Here is an 18,630-nt window from a genome sequence, read left to right as displayed (position 1 = left end):
TGACTCAAGGTTACAATATATAACTAAAACTAAGTGTGGAAAAACATTTATTTAATTAAAATTAAATTAAAAACTAGACCTAAAAATACCAGACAATATTGTCTACTTATGAGGGAAAACCATGCTTAACAAAATTCTAGTATTCATACAAGTACATACTTTGAATTCTGTCCTTATCAGACATTCACAACATATCAGCAGCTTGGTCTATTCTACAAGGATTTCTGTCTCGTCCAAAGGACTGTTATGAACCTCTGACAAAAGCTGCAGCCTTTTAAAAGCCGTCTCTCCACGGTATGTATGTATGAAATGAGTCACAGCAGACTGCCAGCTTTCACCTGGTTGTTTTTTATTTGCAGTTCTTTACATTTTAGAAAAAGAATCCAAGGATTTTGCCTCCTGTGTGTTTCCGTCTGGCCTCTTCGTGGTCCATGATGCCAGCTGAGGTGGTCAGCACAATGTATCTGCGGAGACAAGGCAGCATGTTACCATACAGCTCAGATGCATACATCACCACTGCCAAGTGCTCGAGGTCAGACAGGAGGTGGGCGACATGTAATTCAACATCTTTTACATAGATCATACAAATACAGTCTTTAGAAACGGAGAAGCCGACAGCAGCAGCAATGCAACAATCCAACATTTTATACTGTCTCGACTCCAGCTGTCTGTCTAGTTTGTGTAGAGTAGCAACATAATGAGGCCTCCCAAAATACAATACACTGAAAAGACTCCAAAAAGCAACATAACACCTTCACATTTAATCAACTGACCAAACTCTATTACATTTATGAGGAATTGCCCTTTTAGTAAATTTGCCAAAGTAATAATTGCAATGAAAACAGACTTCGTAACCTCCATTTCCTCTAAGTACTCTAGAGGAAAAGCTGTGTACAAGTGGGTCGATTCTTAGTCGGCAGGTTATATGATGGTGTTTAGAGCATCTCAGACTGCCTCATATACAGCTCCACAGATAAACAGTTAACTCAACTCCAGGCAGGTTGGTTAAAAGCTTTGCACATCAGATGGGAAAGCTTTTTCGAGTACAGTGGGACCAGACAAATCAAGATAATCAAAACAAATAAAACTGCAACTCTGAAAGTAACCAACCACGACCAACACTGTGTTAATGATCGTCTACAGGCAACAAACATCAAACTGTGAGAAAACCAGTCTTTTTGGTTATAAACGCGCTAATTTGCTGGGAAAAGCATAATTGCCAGCTTAAAAAATATCCTGTAATCATGAATGTGATTTCCCTCTCATGAGCTTTACGTGCCACTTCCTGTCGTCTGCTACATCCTCAAACAAAACAAAAATGCCACTTAAATGCACATTCAATGCAGAACAAAGACTTCACACAGGACTATTTAATACTCCTTTGACTGCATGAGCACATCTACAATAAACAAAATTATCTTGGGCTGCACCAATAAGTGCAGACAACTTAGCTGTTGTAATAATGACGACAGGACGTCTATACAAAAGCACTTTCAGTACCATGTATTGACAATAGTTCTTGTAGCTACACAAAGATAAACGTTCCTGCACCTCAGCAATACAATAACTTCTCTTAAGATAACGAACACTTGCATAAAAACAGCAATTCAGTGTGTTCAGTGTGACGGTGGTCTGTCATCAACTTAGTAAATGGGTTTAAACAGGGAAGCATGTCGCATCGTCTGGGCAATGAACGGAAATTACTGCAGCAGCACCCGTGCCATACAACTCTGATGTCTGCGCGAGACTGAGCCGCTTGTTTGTTTAAGGTGAATCCATAGCCTATCACTGCCTGGATGCAGGCGACAAATGAGTTTATAAAAATGCTGCACGGAGATGTAGATTTTCATGAGGAAGAGCTCGACTTCTTTTGACAAAAACAAATGAAAAGATGGATGAATGAAATTAGGTGAAATGTTTGTGGCAATTAGGGCTGTCCCGTATACCCGTTTTTAGGCATCGAAGCCTCAGTGAAAATACTTGAGATTAAACAAAAACTTTGATGGGGTACGACCTTAAGTTATGTGGCAATTGTCCTCTTCTTTGTCAGCATGCAGGCTGCATCATTAGCCAATAAAGCTAGAAAAAGAATACTTGAATTGCCAAGCTCGTTTTAGACGTGTGAAATACCAGTTTCCTTTCGCATTCGTGGCACTCTACTTTTTGGGGTCGTCTTTGCAACTTTGAAACCATTTCAGATGCTTTATGTTTTCGAAATCTTGTGAAGTGATTCTGTAAGGTGGTCAAACTGTCCATGTTTCAGTAGTGTTAAACTGCCAGTCAAAACTATCACTAGATTTAAATGTCCTTGTCTGAGAATAATTGATTCTTGATGCATAATGAATAAGGCTATCTGGGCCTGACATTTATAAGATTTCATTTTAGATATTTTAAGACTTTGTTAGCTACACAAACAGCCTGTATCCCAGTAAAATAGGTGAAACACTATATTTTTAACACTAAATTTAAAACCTTTTCAACAATCGATGTGTTTTTGTAATACCTGCTCTTAAGACCTTTAGCACCCCTTAATCCTGTGTCCACGCTATGCGCATACATCATAATAAAGCTATTCAAAACCATGTCTGTATTTTTTCAGCACTTTATTTATTTGAATGGTCGTGGAAAATGACTAACTACCCTGAACGCAGAGTTTGAACAGTCTCAAACTACAGAGGACTTACTATTACTTTTATACTAATGCTACAAAACTTTCAACCTCTGTAGCACCAGGGCTGTGTCTGTGTGTGTGTGTGTGTCTGTGTGTGTGTGTGTGTGTGTGTGTCCAAAAACGTCTATGCACAGCCCTGGTTTACTTAGTCAAATTAACATACAAGTCCTTAATGCCTCAGCAAGGTCTTGTGTGTAATTTCAATTTTAGCCTTGTGGCGCAGAAAGTGTTGGGTACATAAAAGCGATGCATGAACACTGCTCACTCTCCACACATTAACTTCTAGTTCTGACAAATTAAATCATTTGAGGCTGTATCTCATGTTCTTCATCTGCAGTGCAGTAATCCCTGCCTGCAGGTCAGAATGACATGCACAGCTTCTGAGAGACTTCGATTCATTCATTCCTACCTACTTCCAGCGACCTACTAGCACATACACTGGCTCTGTGCCAGTGTCAACCACTGATCAAAACACCAAGCTTATCCTTTTTCATTTAAGACACCACTGACCACTGTAGAGAAGACGGGGGAATTTTGTATTGTTCTAAGCACTTAAGTTTTGTTACATTACAACTGTTTCAAGTGTGTTTATTGGGATTCTGAGCACAAAATCACTGACAACACTACGTTCAAATCTCTTGAATGAAATACCAAATAAACTAGAGCATCCACACAGGATGACCAAGCAAAAGCGAGCATCACAGCAGGCAGGCTGAGCACAAAACCAAGTCACTCCAGTAACTGATAAAGAGCATAACTAGACACCGGTGGGACTAAAAAATTCTGAAATCTCCTCTTCAGTCAGTTCATAACGACATTACTGCCACTGTTCAGTTTAAGAAATTGGTGTTTGTGATTCTTACCCAAACTGTCTTGAGGGAAGCAGGTTGTTCTGCCACTTCTCCAAATCCTTGAGCTGGAGATCAAAACGTGGACTGATCACACCACACTGGAAGATAAAAATAAACACTGATTATCACTTCACATTCACACAAGCAGGAACAAGGAGCTAGAGGTTGTGCACTGCAGGATGCACCATCTGTGATAAGCTTTAGTTTCCCCTCAACTACAAGACTTGTGCATTTACCACCTTCCACACAAAAACAAGCCAGGTGTTCTGTAAAATATTATCATACTACCAATATGTGCAAGGGCAACACACTGTTACAGTAATGAGTTCAATAAAAGTAACATTTTATATCTAAGGGCTCTTTTAAAAGGGAAACATCAGTGTGTTTTAACCCAAACTCTATTTTCCCATGTTTGTGTCTAAGTGACTAATAGAGGTTACAACTTTTGGGATTTGTCTAGTATTGAGAGACTGCTGCAACCACAGAAACGGCCGCAATATAATCCCTATAGGTTATTGTGCACAGTCATTAAAAATGCTTGTTTTTGCTACTGACAGGTTCAATTTGTTATTAAGTGTGTTACAACATTACAGAAAATTATCAGGATAATACAGATACATGAAATGCCTTTCACTTAATCTGGTACATTTGTTACTGTGACCTAGTCTTGCTCAAGGAGAAGTCTCAATCTAAAATCTCGCAGACTTTGACAGCATCAAAACCAGCTAAATATTCAGCCATGACACTGAAAATCCTTTAGATAACACTAAACTTTCTGTACTCCAACACAACATACTGACAGGCAGCCCTCTCTCCAACTCTCACCAATGTTTCCATCACTTTCCTGCGCCCTTGTGAGAATTCAAAACGGGACTCGTCCTTGTGCAAGACTGGGTCATAATAACAGACAGACCAGTGAAAGGTTTAGAAAAACATTTCATTACTTTCTGTAATGTTGTCAGACACTTCTAATGACAATCTGAGCCTGTTAGTGACAGAAACAAGCACTTTTAATGGTTAAACACTGACGATGCTCAACTGCCCGCAGTGATGACATCACAGCCTATTTTGCCTCTCAATACTGGACTTCAAAAATCATTGTATCCCACTATTCACTTGGGAATGGTTGCTATGGTAGAGCTTTATTTGTAGTGTAATTCAAAATGTAATTCACTAACCCTAGTTTCAACACAGCTTATTCTTACACAATTAGCATTAGCAGCTAATATAGCAGCAGCATACAGGTAACTGCAGAGCTGGGTCACATGAGACTTTACCTTGTTCAGCCTGCCTGTGAGATTGACGACAATTTTTCCGGCTCTGTGGTCGTCAATGATCTCAAACTCACCAATGTAACCTGGAGGTACAAGAGAGAAAGAAGAATCATTTAGTAAAGCTCACATCACACTATAATGAGCTTGTTGTCTCTGATGCAATCCCATAGAGAGCTCAACACCCATTATCACTCTTCAAAACTCTGGGGGCAGCAGCATTGCCAAAGAGGTGCTAGCCATTGCACAGGCACCGCAGATGAAAACTGGACCTCTGTGCCTCATTAGCTTCCAACCAGATATCAGGAACTCTTAATATCCTCTGATTCACTGAAACTTTGCTGGATCTTCGATAGCGCCATTCAACCACTTGACTATTACTATACAGGACTCTGGCGAACGGAGAGGCATGTGCTTTACAGTGAATACAGACTGGTGTGTCAGTGGGATTATGAGATGCTGTACTAGTCCTGGTGTGAATCACTGCTGCCCGTGTTCAGGAGGAGCGACCATGTGGACAGCTTATGAAGGTTTGAATGTGTGGACAATTAAATCAATCCACAACCAGACACCATGGACAATTATAAAGAAGCAACCGACAATTTAAGAAGATGCAAAAAGGACTACATTACAGTGCACAAGTTAGAGGAGCTGACAGGATCATATTTAAGTGGAGTTGTGCCATATATGATTCCATGCTACAGATGACTGAATGATTAACATTGGTTGTGTAGATGCTGACAAACTGTACACTCCTTTGAAACTTGCACCTCATTCCAGATTTACAGTGAGTATACTAAGACCAGAGTGCTGCCACTGTCATATGGCCACATTATTTTATGATGTCAAAACCCCCCTCAGTCAAACGGAAGATCAGCCACTTACCGTGCTTCATCATGACGGTTAGGAAGCGCACAATAACCTTGGAGCAGGGCCTGATGAGGACCTGGCGTTTCCCACGCTTCTCAGCATTGTTGATGCTTTTCAGAGCATCCGCGAGAACGTTCATGCGCACCATGATGCCTGCAGACACAAAAAAAGATGACCATTGAGTATTTACAGTGACATATGTGAACCTGAAGTAAAGATAACCTGCCGATGCCTTTTTTCATATTCCTCTGTGGGACTGTTTGACCAGTGTTCCCACACCATTACATTACAGTCAAAGTTTGGCAGATGAAGACCAACTGATGGCTCTCATGCATCCAAAGAGATATTATTCAGCAGGGTCATGATGTTGCTCTTAATGGGACACATTTACATCACACATATCTCCTCTACAAATTATAAATGAAGGTACAAGAGGTGAAAACGCAGTATTCAGTTAGCAGCGCCTGGCTAGCCCTTATTATGTCACGACGCAAACCATTCAAACATACAGGTGTTAGCAACTTGGCTAACATTAGCAAACTACGTCAGTTCATTAGCTTAATTTTCTAATACCAGCCGAGTTTTACGGCCAACAGGTAACGCGGCGTTTCCTTTAATGACACTATGAGTAAAACGTAGAGACTCCCACAAAAGCATGGTCCTTCACGAGCTCACATATTAGCCACCTAGCCTAGCCGACTACATTGGCAAAGCTAAGCATCCCCAAGGCACTGTCAGGAACAACGGTCACCACAGTGTCGATAGTGTACAACATTTTTTACACACGTATTTAAACTGACACCTCAGAGGTGTTATTTTAATAAGTGAAAAGACACTTTTGTGTTCGCAAAGCTAACAGTTATCAAGGCGCCTTGAACGCACCGATCACCGGGGCCGAGCAGAGGGACTCGGATGGATGAAATTTGTAGTCCAATTGTGTTTAACTCGTCTCTCTAATCGAGACGATAATCATCTCGAATCATTAATATGTACTTTAGCTTCAAGATGATCACATTAGTGGGACATTTAACACTCAGATGGTTTAGATACTTTAAAGATTGAAGGTGACAGTGTAAAAAGGCATCTTACCGGTTCTGCAATATGGCGGAAAGAGGAAGTGGCAACAACCGGCAATGCATTATGGGGGAAAATCCAAGATGTTTTTCAAGTCGAGATGATCTACACAGCGACACGATTGTTTTTTAATGAAAATGTACAGAACAATTAATTAATGTGAGTGAGGCAACACTCACATAAATTCAAAGCGAACAACAATATAGTAAACAAATGTAGACATCTTACAATACAAGACTGAAAGTTAATTACACAGGAAGTGCTTTTTTAAATTTTATTTTTTTTAGAAATTCAATTTTTAATTGTAAATCTTAATTGTAAGTTTTAAATGGAAATGTAATGTTTAACAACAGCGGAGGGAAAGTAATAAAATAGTAATGATAATAATGATAAGATAAAATTAAATAAATAACTTAGCATGCCATGGAAAATATTAATGTTTCTTAGTTATCTGTAAGTGATAAAATGTTTTTTAACTATCATTTAATTTTTGTGCTTTTATGGTTGTTATCAGTTTTAAAGACACAAAGAGTATTTGCACATTTACCAAGTTTTCAGTAATGTAACTTAAATTTGTCCCGCAAAGGTTTATATAACCTGGTTTCTTTGATTTAATCTTTGTACTTAAAAGTATTATATCTCAAATAATTGTTTTTTGTTTGTTTGTTTTTTTGTTTGTTTTAAATGTGAAATATCTAAAAGATTTTGGACAGATTTGGAGCCTCACCTCTTTGAAACTTCTGTTCCTTAACTTTAGGGATATTTTTTGTTACAATGATAATCCAGAAAATAGTGCTGTTGAATATCCAGTTAATTTCATTATTCTAAATGCTACATTTTTTTATTCACAAACAGTTCTCTTTATCACTTCCTACTTTTTAAGTGTTAAGCTTTTGGAAAATGGGGCATTTTTCCCTGAATCTTCTAACTGATTTTTTTTTTTTTTTTTTTTTTTGTATGTATGTACACCTGTTTATCTTTTTGCTTATCTTTTTTGTTTGTTTGTTTGTTTGATTGATATATATCATTGTCTTTAAAAGCTGTCATTTTATAATGTAAATCATATTTGTTTTTTACATGAACTGTTGCTATTTACTTAATGTTTTGTACATTATCACTTTGTCAGTAAAAAAAAAAAAAAAGAATCCATCTGAAAGGTATTGTTGTGTATATTTCAATACATTTATAACCAAAGAACCTTTCTGAACAGGCTGTACTATGCCAAATAATTGAAAAAAAATTAAATTTGCATCCCCATGTCAGCAACAAAAACGTGCAGAATCATCAGTAAATATGTGTCATATTTTTAAGCAGCGCCATCTAGTGATGAGGATGAATAATTGCATACATACAGTATGTATCCTTTCATTTGGCCTTGCCACAACTGTTTGGGTAATTTGTGAGAAACCAGAGGAAAAGAGAACATTTTTAGCGGCAAATGTCACACAGATAAAGTGTCATATACCAGCTGTTTCATCCAAAGCAACACAAAGCCCACTGAGTGCAGGTCTGTGGCTCCACAGATGGTAGCTATCAATGTGCTAACAGAAACTCTACCAGTCTCTATCTCTATCTATCTCTATCTCTCTATCTCTGTCAGTCTGAAAGAAAACAAAGGACTTGCCTAATGCATCTTTTTATTGCACCCTCTCACAGATAATGATTGCGTCATAACAAAGATGTCAAGAGAATGCATAAACAGCACTGGATGAACAACAAAAGTCTATGTCGTCAGAGCCAATTAAAATCTTTATTCCCCATTTCAACATGAGCAACAACTTAGTCTGATACTTGTTACCAGCAGGTACAATTCTTGTCACACTCTAATGGGTTGACAGAGTTATTACAGTACCTATAGATGAAAATAAAACATACAGTAACATCTGTAAATGCCCTGCAAAACTAGCATTACACTGTGAAAGACGTTTTAAATGTTGATAACAATAAAGGATTGCAATACATAGTCTGTATTGTGTCCATGTATGCCACTATAGATTATGCTGAGAACTGAGCGGTGAAGAACCACAGCGTTATTGTTTATTTAGGAAGTTTTTTTTCTAATTATCACACTTAACTGGTGAATTAAGTAAACTCCTGCTGGCCTACACAGAAAAATATCAATAACTAATCACACTTTTGTCTGACATGCACATAAAATATGTCTATATAATGTAATACTATATATATATAAGTTAGGATAGCATCAGGAGCTAGAGACTAAAACTAAGTCACAAAAATCACAATCAGTGTCTTTGGAACTGTGTGTGCAAAAAAACCTATTGAGTGAGTATGAGTTTAGTTTTTCTGGTGTTCTGAGTTGTATTTTATTCTATAAAAATCAGAATACTCAAAATGTAGCACATCATGAATAACCACCATGTATAAAAGTATGACTGTTGGAAAGAGCATCAGTAAATCTTTCTTTAAAGCTAATTAACAACTACAGTATATGGTGTGTAAATGTGTTTTATGAGTCCTGTCAAAGCAACATGTTTGTGCCTGTGGCATTTTGTGAGAGCCTCTGTTCTTTACTCGCACAATGTTGCATGACATATATTAATTTTACAAATTTCATGTCTGTTTACTTCATGACAACTCTGCCGTAACATTACCTTCACCTCTGCGCTTTATTGTCCTTAAGTTAGTTACTTCACTTTTCACAGCAAGCGTTGTACATATAGTGATTAGTATTTACCATTCATTTGTGTATTGATCATTTTGCTAATTCATTCAGTGTCTTTAAATTGCGCGATTGGCCAGTAAGCTAGCCCAGCTGGCTACTAAAATAAAGAAAAGCAACGTCAAGTTTATGAAGAGGGTGGTTAGCTTACTTTCGCAAGACGATGTACTGTCGCTTTATAATATTTTTGGTATGAGCGACATGCAGTGTTGGACAAGTTTTAAAATGTAATACATTACATATTACTAGTTGCATTTATTTGAAACTAATAAGCTACTTTACAATATCACTGTCTGTCTGGAGTATTAGGTTACACTGCTTTTGCGTTACTTTCGCCAAAATAACTGTATAAGTAAGACCAGGCATTATAAAATGGACACACTGATGGACAGGCAGACAAAGGATCAAAATCTGATCAATTATCAGAGAGGGATTAATATTTATAGGCCTATCATATGAAACACAATAGACAAATGCTGAGGTTAGCACAGCAAACGGATTGACATACAAGTTATTCACTATGATGATTGCAAATTAATACACCGGAGCTGGAAGACCCACCTGCCAGTTCCCAGTCAGCTGCAACAGCAACAGAAAGAGAGTTTGTGTACAAGAGGCAGCCTTTAGACGCAAAAGCAGCACGGGATACATTGTAGACGTTGAAGGCATCACCCAGATGTGCCCATCACTGGCGCCCTTCTATAATGTAGCTTATAATGACGTGACGAGACACAAAACCCGTCGGGGACATTTTTTTTGCTGGTGACGCACTGGCAGAAGTGGGGCAGCGTTGATGAATGAAACAAAGATAACAAATGAACACCTTATTTTGGGTGGTAATGCGTTACGTGACATAGTAAATGTACCTGAAATCCTGCTACTAATGTCTCAATTATTTCCTTACTGCCAAATGTAGAATATTACTTCAACACCTTACTTTTGTGATGCAACACGTAAGAGTAGCTAACACCGCTAACAGTTAACTCAGACACTGAGGTGATAATAAAAATGATTAACAACACTATATACCAAAAGTAAAAGTAAGTACAATTAACAATATGTACAAAGGTAACTGAAAGTGAGGTAACATTGACTAACTTAAAGATGAAAAAGCACTTTGATCACTATGGTTGGAGACGTAGGTAATGTTGCTGTAGCCCTGACAGGAAGTGAACACACGTGAAATTTGTAAAACAGATATAAGTCACACTACATCATGCAAGTAGAGAATTAAAAGTATTCAACTCTACTGCCATGCTCCGAAGTCTGGTTTTCATGCAGAGTGATCAGGATGAAAGTATGTTGTAGGAGGTACCGTATGTCCAGCCACCCGCTAAAACTCAAAGCTAATTCAACTAGTACAGATGAAACACCTTTGATTCAGACCCAAAGCTCTTTCCTCTGGTGTCCACTAGCCAAACCACTCAGACTCAGATGCAGTGACATACCCACCAGTCACCTATTTAACAGACGACACAAGAAGCATAATGGAATGCTGAGCAGCACGAGACGTAGTAACCAGATTTCTATGCTAATTCTGTGGTTACAATAAAATTTCAACCCATTCTCTCCTCTAACAAGCCTTTGCATGGCTTTCTCTTATAGGCTGCTATCCACATTTACACTTAGCCACCATTGCTGACCATGCTGGCCAGAGAATCTGCATCTCCCTGGGGATCCAGGCCCAGCTTCTGGAGGTCAAGGCCCATGGCTACCAGCATCTGGAGCAGGGTGAGCTCCTGCTGGGTGGCCTGGTCCACTAAGGCTGGGCAGGTGGGGTTGCACTGGGGCCACTGGCAGGTGTCCACCAGGTGGAAAGGACAGCCTTTTGCAGGAGTTCTGTTGTTGCGTGTTGCCTCCAGACTCCTGTCCCAGCACTGCAGGGCCCGTGGCAGAGAGGTGCCTTTAACTTGGAAACTCATCCAGTTACTAGAGGAACAATATGACAGGGAAGTTAGGGATTAGGAAACAGAGGGAAATCTTGAGAAAGAACAAAAAGTGAGGGAAAATGTTGGCAGAAAGCAAAGGAATAGGATGAGATTAGAAAGTGAGAACCAGGAAAGTGTCATCCCTGAGGGTTTGCAATCTGCTCTGGCCACTTTTGGCTCATTATCTTGGTGCAGCAAGTGTGTTACATCAGAGAACAGCCACTGTTAAATTACCTACAATGACCTTAGACCTTCAGCTCCTCCCATAAGGTATCATTACCCTCAATAAATACACCTAACTTCTGTAAACTACCAAAGACTGCTCTGACCCATCAGTGTCCATCCCTGCAGCAAAATAATGAGTGTGTTCAAGGGGTACCGAGGGGTTAGGGAAAGTGTGAAATGGCATTTGGTGACACGAAGAATGCGGCATGATGAACGAGCAAGCAAAAACAGCAGCATGAGCTCACTAGGTAGCGATGACCACTAGTGGAGGCGAGAATAAAGTGGAAGGCGTGAAAGTGCATTACCACCACAGGAGTCAAGTATCCATTCTTACCTTCTGGTAATGGCTGTGTGAGAGAGGCAGGACGGAGCAAACACAGCCCTGACAAAAACACAGAGAGAAATACATCAATTTCTAGACTTGGTGCATATTAGATCTACTGTTATCACTTTACTTTTCTAAACAGGTTTTTGGGAACTTACGTGACATCAGTCAGTGAGTTCTTGATCTCCCTGCCCAGGTTCTGTATGTACTGCCACTGCTCCTCAGACAGACTCTGTCCTCCCATGTAGATGTTCTCCACTCGCAGCTGCTCCTCATCAAACAGCCACTGCACTACAAACAGAGGAGCTGCAGGGGAAACACAGAGTTCACTATTAAAGTTGCTCTAATCAATATATTCATACTGACAATAGGTCAGATGACTATGTGCAATGTAAAATGGGATGCTCGTAGTGATTAACCTACGTAAAACTGTCACCAAACTAAAAATCCCCCTACGGAGCCTTATAGCTTGTTTCTGCTTATTGTTTTGGTTTTACTACCCACAAATTTACTGTTTTGGTTCAGTCTCACGGCTCTCATCAGCGCTGTTTCCAAATGCAGCGAGCAGCCATTTTCAGCCAGCCCATTCTCACTGCTATGTCTTCAAATACTGACACTTTGTCACACCCCACAGTGTGATATTGAAACCAAAGGCACTCTTCAGTGTCTTTATGAGACGCACCGGGCTTTCGACTCTAGTGTAAACCCTTCCGTGGCAATACTTGATGCTAAGAGCAAGATAGTCCGTGTAGGCTGGGAAGAAGGGGAGGTGGATGAGTCAAACAAAAGAAGACTTTCACCTAGGAGACCACAGTTTGTGTTCCTTTTGAAGCCAAAAGTCAGCGTTCTTTTAATGTAATGTGTAATTTATGTCACTCATGTGCATACTTATTTTAACCCAAACTATGATCTTTGTTCTAAAACAAACCAAGTAGTTTCATCGCCAAAACTTAACCGTGTCCTTTTCACAATTTGCGTCACATAAAGACACTAAAGAGAGCCCTATGAGACACTAAAGCAGATTAGAATAAAACAGATTGTTTTAGTGAAAAAACAGATAAAGTTAGCGGCCAGCTGATGAACACAGCGAAGCATTTAGCAGCAAAGCGCCATCAGTAGTTGGTGGAGACCAAAACCAGAGCTAAAAGGAAAGTGACTATTGGACTTACAAATTTTGCTGCGTAACTTTTGGATGTATAAACAGGCAACTCTTTGCTGACAATTTTGTCTTATCAGCTTTATAAGAAGATAATACAGTGTGTCAGCTTTGCAGATAGCTTGTTGTTGTGTTGCCCACAAGTTAAATCTGTGCTGCTTTCTCCCCGGGGCCTCTTACGATAGTAGAGCTCAGAATTGCCAGAGTCAGAAACTGTCAAGTTCCACATATGAGGGCTTTAAAGCCTCAGGAGGTAACTTCTATAAAAAATAACTTTTTGTCATATTTGCTGAAACTGTCACTGTATCCTGACAGAGGTACATGAGACAGAAAATTGTGTCCCTCTGGCTCCTTCTAGTGCTCCTATGGCATTTGCAAGGATTCGCTGTGAATGAGAACAACCAATCAGAGCCAGGAGGATTCTGTCAGTCGCCGTTCATGCATTACCCACAACAGTGAACACATCAAGTAACACTGGGAGCAGTGGGGGAAGCCAGAGAAATATAGTTTTTCCACAGATTATTTGTCTCATGGCCCACTGTCAAGATACAGTGTCAGTGTCAGCAAATATTACATAAAGTTACTTTTATAAATGTTACCTACTGTACCTTTAAGGTTACATGTGACAGGGTTTTTCATGGGCCTGGGTTGGTCCACTTAAGCTTTGCTGTGATGAAACTAAGCTGTGATGATGTGAGTTTCCACTACTGCCAAGGCTGTCAGATCTACAAAATATCAGCTGTCCAGGAATTGAGGAAAAACTGTCTTGAAATTTGCAAACCATGTTTTTTTTCTTTTGGGTTTTTGATCCAAGACTTGCAGATGTCCTAGACCACATACTTCCTCCGCTGAGGTAAAAGCATGAAAATCACCCACACTGGTATATTTGGCAAGTCTGTTCACTTTTCAGCTTCTGAGTAAATTAAACTCACACCTCACATATTTCAGTGCACATTTCTCTTGGACAGCTCAAGTCAAATATACACTGTAGCATACTAATCCAATATCATGATACATTTATGAGGCTGCAGCCGGTACTTACAGGTCAAGGTTGAGTACAGTTTGTGGCCGAAGAAGCACTGCCACTCCTCTCCTCTCTTATAAAGCTGCTGACATCTATCAGGCACAACCCCATTCCACAGCCTGAGAAAACAACACACACTGTCAATATATACAAATCTACTGCTCAGTCACTTTGACACATTACACAATAAAGACAAAATACAACAGTACTGCATGGCAAAATAGAGATTTTCAAATTCTGCCTCTGGCCTATGAAAGTGTTGGAGGATGCATGACTTAACCTGAGTCCTATCTTGATAGCATCTTCAGGTGAGCAGGAAATAGTCTCAGGGCAGTTAGGTGACCTCTGCTGTTTACTCTCTAGAAACCACCCAGAGTCCACGAGGCCTCGGACCTGAGCCTCTGCGCCGAGCTGCTCCAGCTGACTGGCCACTCTCTCAATGTTCAGCAAAACACCTGTTCCACCAGCACTGCAGGGAGAGCCAAGACAATCAATAAATAGTTTGGCTTCGAGTGTGTAATTTTCACTAAGGGTATCAAAATGACAGTGCATGCCAGCTTACAGCAGGGACATCAAAATTTAGCAGCTTTGCATTCAGACAGTGGATCCTGTTTTAGGACTCGGGGGGAACCCAACAACCATGTTGCTAACCTGGGAGGAATGTTCACCATTACAGGGCAAGGCCCTTTAATAGACATTATGTCATTGTTCACAGTTGACTGTAAACATCTTTATTGTTGACAAGAGGATGCGACCAAAATAGGGCTTCTCTTGTTTAATGATAGGTGCAGAGTTGGTCCAGATGGTACAGAGGATGCAGGCACTTGTCCAAAAGCTGCGGTAAGCACCAGGCGGCAGGCGATAAAACAAACTCACCTTGTGCCAGACAGCATGACAACCTTGGCCTGCTTGATTCCTTTGGGGATGAGGTCTTTGATGACCTCGCGGATGATCAGGGTTCCCATGAAGGTGTACTCAGCTAATAACAAATGCACACATCAAATGACTGGGAGCTCAACACTGAACAGAAAAATAGATAAATCGTGTTTTCTTATAACCAAAGGAGGCACAGATCTGTCATTGGTATGAGGGAGAAAGAAACTTACTTGTATTTGTATTTCTGTCCCTTTCTTTCTCTCTGCCTTGTCGTGGCCTTGGGGGAGGGGTCGGGGCAGGCCCAGTGCCACTCCATACATCACTGGAACAGTACGGGATGAATCTGCAGAAAAGGAGAGAATCACATTTGTTAGACTCAAGCTTGAGGCAATCAGAACAACTCCATCTCTCCTCCAAGAAAGTCAACTTTTCAGTCATATATCAGAAATTTGCAGAGCTGTATTAGCCGTTATGAGCAGACCAAGTAATGCTGAAGCAGCAAAACCCCTCAGTGTAGTGAACTGAGCAAATGTGCATTTTATTGCTCATAAGATTTGCAGTTTCTTTAAAAGGTCTTGTTTTACAGTTGCACTAATCAATGTACTCATATTAACACTGGATCAAGTGATCATGTCTAACGTGAACTAGGACACACAGACACAAAGACTCTGCAGTTCCTCTCAATTCTGTAGGGGGCATTTTAGCATCTTTTCAGGAATAGCTTGGACTTTTTTGAAGTGGGGCTGTATGAGGTATTTATCCAGAGTCAATGTATCATATACTTTAAATGTCTATCGGGAAGCCCCCCGTTTTGAAAAGTGGCACGAGCGTGGACACAAAAGCTGCAAAGTGCAGAAGTCAGCAGCAAACGCAATGTAGCCATCTAAAAAAAAGTCCCATTCAAGAGTCATCTAAGAGTATTTTCACTTCTTTACCTTTCCGTCAGACAGCCCATTACGTCTATACGCTCGTCAAAGCCACCAGACTCCGCTGACAAAAACTGCAATTTTTTCTTGCTGAACATGAGAGCTGCTGGTCTACCACCGCTGTGATCCATTAGTTTCCCTGTGTTATTGTGTGACTTTAGTGAATCTGAGCTAACCCTTTTAAATGCCAAAGTCACACAATGAGACAAACAAATAACTATTGGAGGCAGCAGTAGACCAGCAAGTCCTGTCTCACAAGCATTTATAAATAAAGTCCGTATGTATGTAACAACTCCAGTAGCCACAATAAGACACAATACTTACACAATGTTTGCATTATGCCAGTGTGGGTTCTCCTCTGCTTGAGAAGACAAAATTCCAGTCCCTGTAAATGCAGCAATCAGAGATCAGGCAGATGATCTTTTGTCTCACTAAAGATTACGTAAAACACTTATGACATGCATTTTTAAACATGACCGGCTGACCTACCTCTTTTTGTTTGGGGCCACCCTGATGAGCTCATTAGTCGGGGTATATTTTGGTACCTGGAATCGCAGGTCTCTTTGCTGTGGCAGCACCAGCCACCTAAAAATAATAGGGACTAATATTAGACGTTCACATAAGGCACAGCAAGGGGGACCCTTGTTAGCCCATCACAGAGGCTCGTGAGGAATGGAGAGGGAAAGGAATGCACCTGCAGCCCGGTCTGCTAACAAGACTGTATATTCATTCAGAGTTGGACAAAAAGATGAATGATTCCTTTAATTTGCAAGCTGTCAGCAGATGTTTTGTTGATTGACTTTCAGCTTGTGCAAAGTGGTTTGACGTATATTATATCGAAGGAGAGAATCTAACTTAATAAAATATAGCAAAACCAATTGATTAGGCTTTAATGCTCAGAATAATACACTCTAAATCTTGTTAAAAAAGGCAAGATATAATGTCTGTGTTTGGGAAATGTGACGCATACCCCTCCTATGCTCTCAGAATACACACATAAGTCGAGCTGGAGGACGATCCACATAAATTTCCCCCATCCTAAGTCTATCAAAGTGACAGGCAGCAACCAAAAAAGGAGAAAAACTGAAGATGACAAGACAAGATGACATCCCCATCAAAATTCCAATGAGGGCGTCACGCCAAAACAAGCTGACCTTTGGGGACCAAATTAACCAGTTGGGTTTTTAAATACTCACCTTCCAGAAATAACAGCCATCGGCGGCTTCCTCTGAACTCCTTTAGGTAAAACCTGTACCACAAATAAACAGGCATGAGGAGATGGTGGAGATAAAGCAGCCATGTATGGACACACTGATGCTCTGTGTGGTTTCTAAAGTCATTTTATTAATCAGCAAACAGACAGCAAATCTCAAAATATAAGAGTTTTAGGAAAACAAGAGGGAGAACATATGAGATCCAGAACATCTCACCCAGCTGCTGTTCCATCATTACATGTAACTTGGGTGTTCTTGAGGAAGTGCAGCCTCATATCATCCGTCTGTTGTCCAGCTTCTTGAGCTCCGGCAGCTCCCTCCTGCCCTGCTTCAGCTGCTTCTGCAGCGCCTCTGGTGCTTCCAGTGCCACCAGTGCCTCCAGCGCCTGCAGTGCCTCTTGAGTTTCCAGTGCTTCCAGTGCCTCTAGAGCTTCCAGTGCCCCCAGTGCCTCTTGTGCTTCCAGGAGTCAGGTCAGCTACAGGGGCAGGCTGGCCAACATCACCTCCCTGGTTCCCAGCAGACTTCTTGGTGGACTTGCCAGTAGCTTTAGCATTACGGTTGTTCTGACACCAGATTCCCCCAAGCAAAAGCAAGAAAGCAACCTTGCCTAGTATCTTCATATCTGAGGCAACATAAGAAAAACAGATACATGCAATGCATCATAATCTGACTTCATACATGCATATGCAAAACATGAAATCTGGATAACATCTTCCATATAATCTAACTGTCCATAACTAAATCACTTATCAGGTTGGGAATTTACTTACTTCTCTGTGAGGAGTCTATGAAAATCGTGAGGCACCCCAGGGGTCAGGCAGACGACTACTGCTGCTGAGGAGAGAGTGAGAAGCTTCAGAGCGCAGTGACCAGGTGTGGGAGGAGGATACCAGTCATGAGTAGTAATGAAGCCTTGACCAGGTTTTGATGAAGCCTGCAAATCAGCGGTGAGCTTTATAGTGCCACCATATGGATCAGATTTCCTCCCATTTTCCTTTGCAGCTCCAGCCAGGCCCTGAGATAAACTGCTGACGACACACCACGAGGGGAGGTACCGGACGGCCAGTGGCGAGGAGAAAAGATAACACACGCGTCTCTTCAACATATTTCAAGTCTTTACACACACCCACCACTTAGCTCTCTCCCATCTGACCACGGTTCAAGAACGAGCTCTCCTTTCCCCTACTATTGCCTCTCTTCTTCTCCCTCCCAACGTCCACCTCTGATTGCCACTGTTTTGATTTAAACATCTACATGGTTAGCATAACTGCGTAGCCCCTTTGCGTGGTATGTGACCCTGAGGTCATTGGAGCACACACCTCAACGCTCTGCGACACGGGAATGAGTAGTACCGTAAGGTTCCCACATGGTCAACAGTTCAGCGGACACTCTCAAGGCAAAGGTGGTGGACACACTAGTTAACTGTGGCACAAGCCCAAAATTTATTTAAAAAGTCTCCATATTATAGTAACAATAACAGAAATTTGCCAAATAATAGTTCCTCCATGTATGTGTTCATCTACTGGAGAACTGTCATTG

The 18,630-nt window shown here is 40.7% G+C and overlaps 2 protein-coding genes across 2 annotated transcripts; both read right to left on the bottom strand.

The window, feature by feature from the left end:
* Window positions 1–332: 332 nt before the first annotated feature.
* rps15a (ribosomal protein S15a) lies at window positions 333–6,817 on the bottom strand. Its single transcript, XM_050045061.1, has 5 exons — window positions 6,753–6,817; window positions 5,679–5,816; window positions 4,800–4,879; window positions 3,535–3,620; window positions 333–464 (listed from the first exon to the last, which is right to left on the bottom strand). The coding sequence occupies exons 2-5, from the start codon at window positions 5,809–5,811 to the stop codon at window positions 371–373; spliced, it is 393 nt and encodes a 130-aa protein (XP_049901018.1). The 5' UTR covers window positions 5,812–5,816; window positions 6,753–6,817; the 3' UTR covers window positions 333–370.
* A 1,540-nt stretch (window positions 6,818–8,357) lies between these two features.
* Window positions 8,358–18,288, bottom strand: notum2 (notum pectinacetylesterase 2). The gene is made up of 12 exons (XM_050044624.1): window positions 17,862–18,288; window positions 17,308–17,713; window positions 17,074–17,126; window positions 16,367–16,462; window positions 16,202–16,262; window positions 15,182–15,294; window positions 14,952–15,054; window positions 14,356–14,544; window positions 14,094–14,194; window positions 12,054–12,201; window positions 11,905–11,952; window positions 8,358–11,346 (listed from the first exon to the last, which is right to left on the bottom strand). The coding sequence occupies exons 2-12, from the start codon at window positions 17,709–17,711 to the stop codon at window positions 11,043–11,045; spliced, it is 1,620 nt and encodes a 539-aa protein (XP_049900581.1). The 5' UTR covers window positions 17,712–17,713; window positions 17,862–18,288; the 3' UTR covers window positions 8,358–11,042.
* Window positions 18,289–18,630: the final 342 nt, after the last annotated feature.

Source organism: Epinephelus moara, chromosome 5, assembly GCF_006386435.1.
Source record: "Epinephelus moara isolate mb chromosome 5, YSFRI_EMoa_1.0, whole genome shotgun sequence".
Taxonomy (NCBI): domain Eukaryota; kingdom Metazoa; phylum Chordata; class Actinopteri; order Perciformes; family Serranidae; genus Epinephelus; species Epinephelus moara.
Note: the sequence above shows the minus strand (reverse complement) of the source record. Positions and strands in the feature narration are given on the sequence as shown.

Bases quoted from the DNA above. Each gene is read 5' to 3' on its own strand.
- notum2 (XM_050044624.1), bottom strand. From the start codon at position 17,711: ATGAAGATACTAGGCAAGGTTGCTTTCTTGCTTTTGCTTGGGGGAATC. The intron at 14,195-14,355 runs GTTAAGTCATGC...TTGTTTTCTCAG, and splicing joins GCTATCAAGATAGGACTCAG to GCTGTGGAATGGGGTTGTGC. The intron at 12,202-14,093 runs GTAAGTACCGGC...TTTCCCCTGCAG, and splicing joins ACTGTACTCAACCTTGACCT to CTCCTCTGTTTGTAGTGCAG.
- rps15a (XM_050045061.1), bottom strand. From the start codon at position 5,811: ATGGTGCGCATGAACGTTCTCGCGGATGCTCTGAAAAGCATCAACAAT. The intron at 4,880-5,678 runs GTAAGTGGCTGA...TTGTACCTCCAG, and splicing joins AACCGTCATGATGAAGCACG to GTTACATTGGTGAGTTTGAG. The intron at 465-3,534 runs GTAAGAATCACA...TTGTCTCCGCAG, and splicing joins CTTCCCTCAAGACAGTTTGG to ATACATTGTGCTGACCACCT.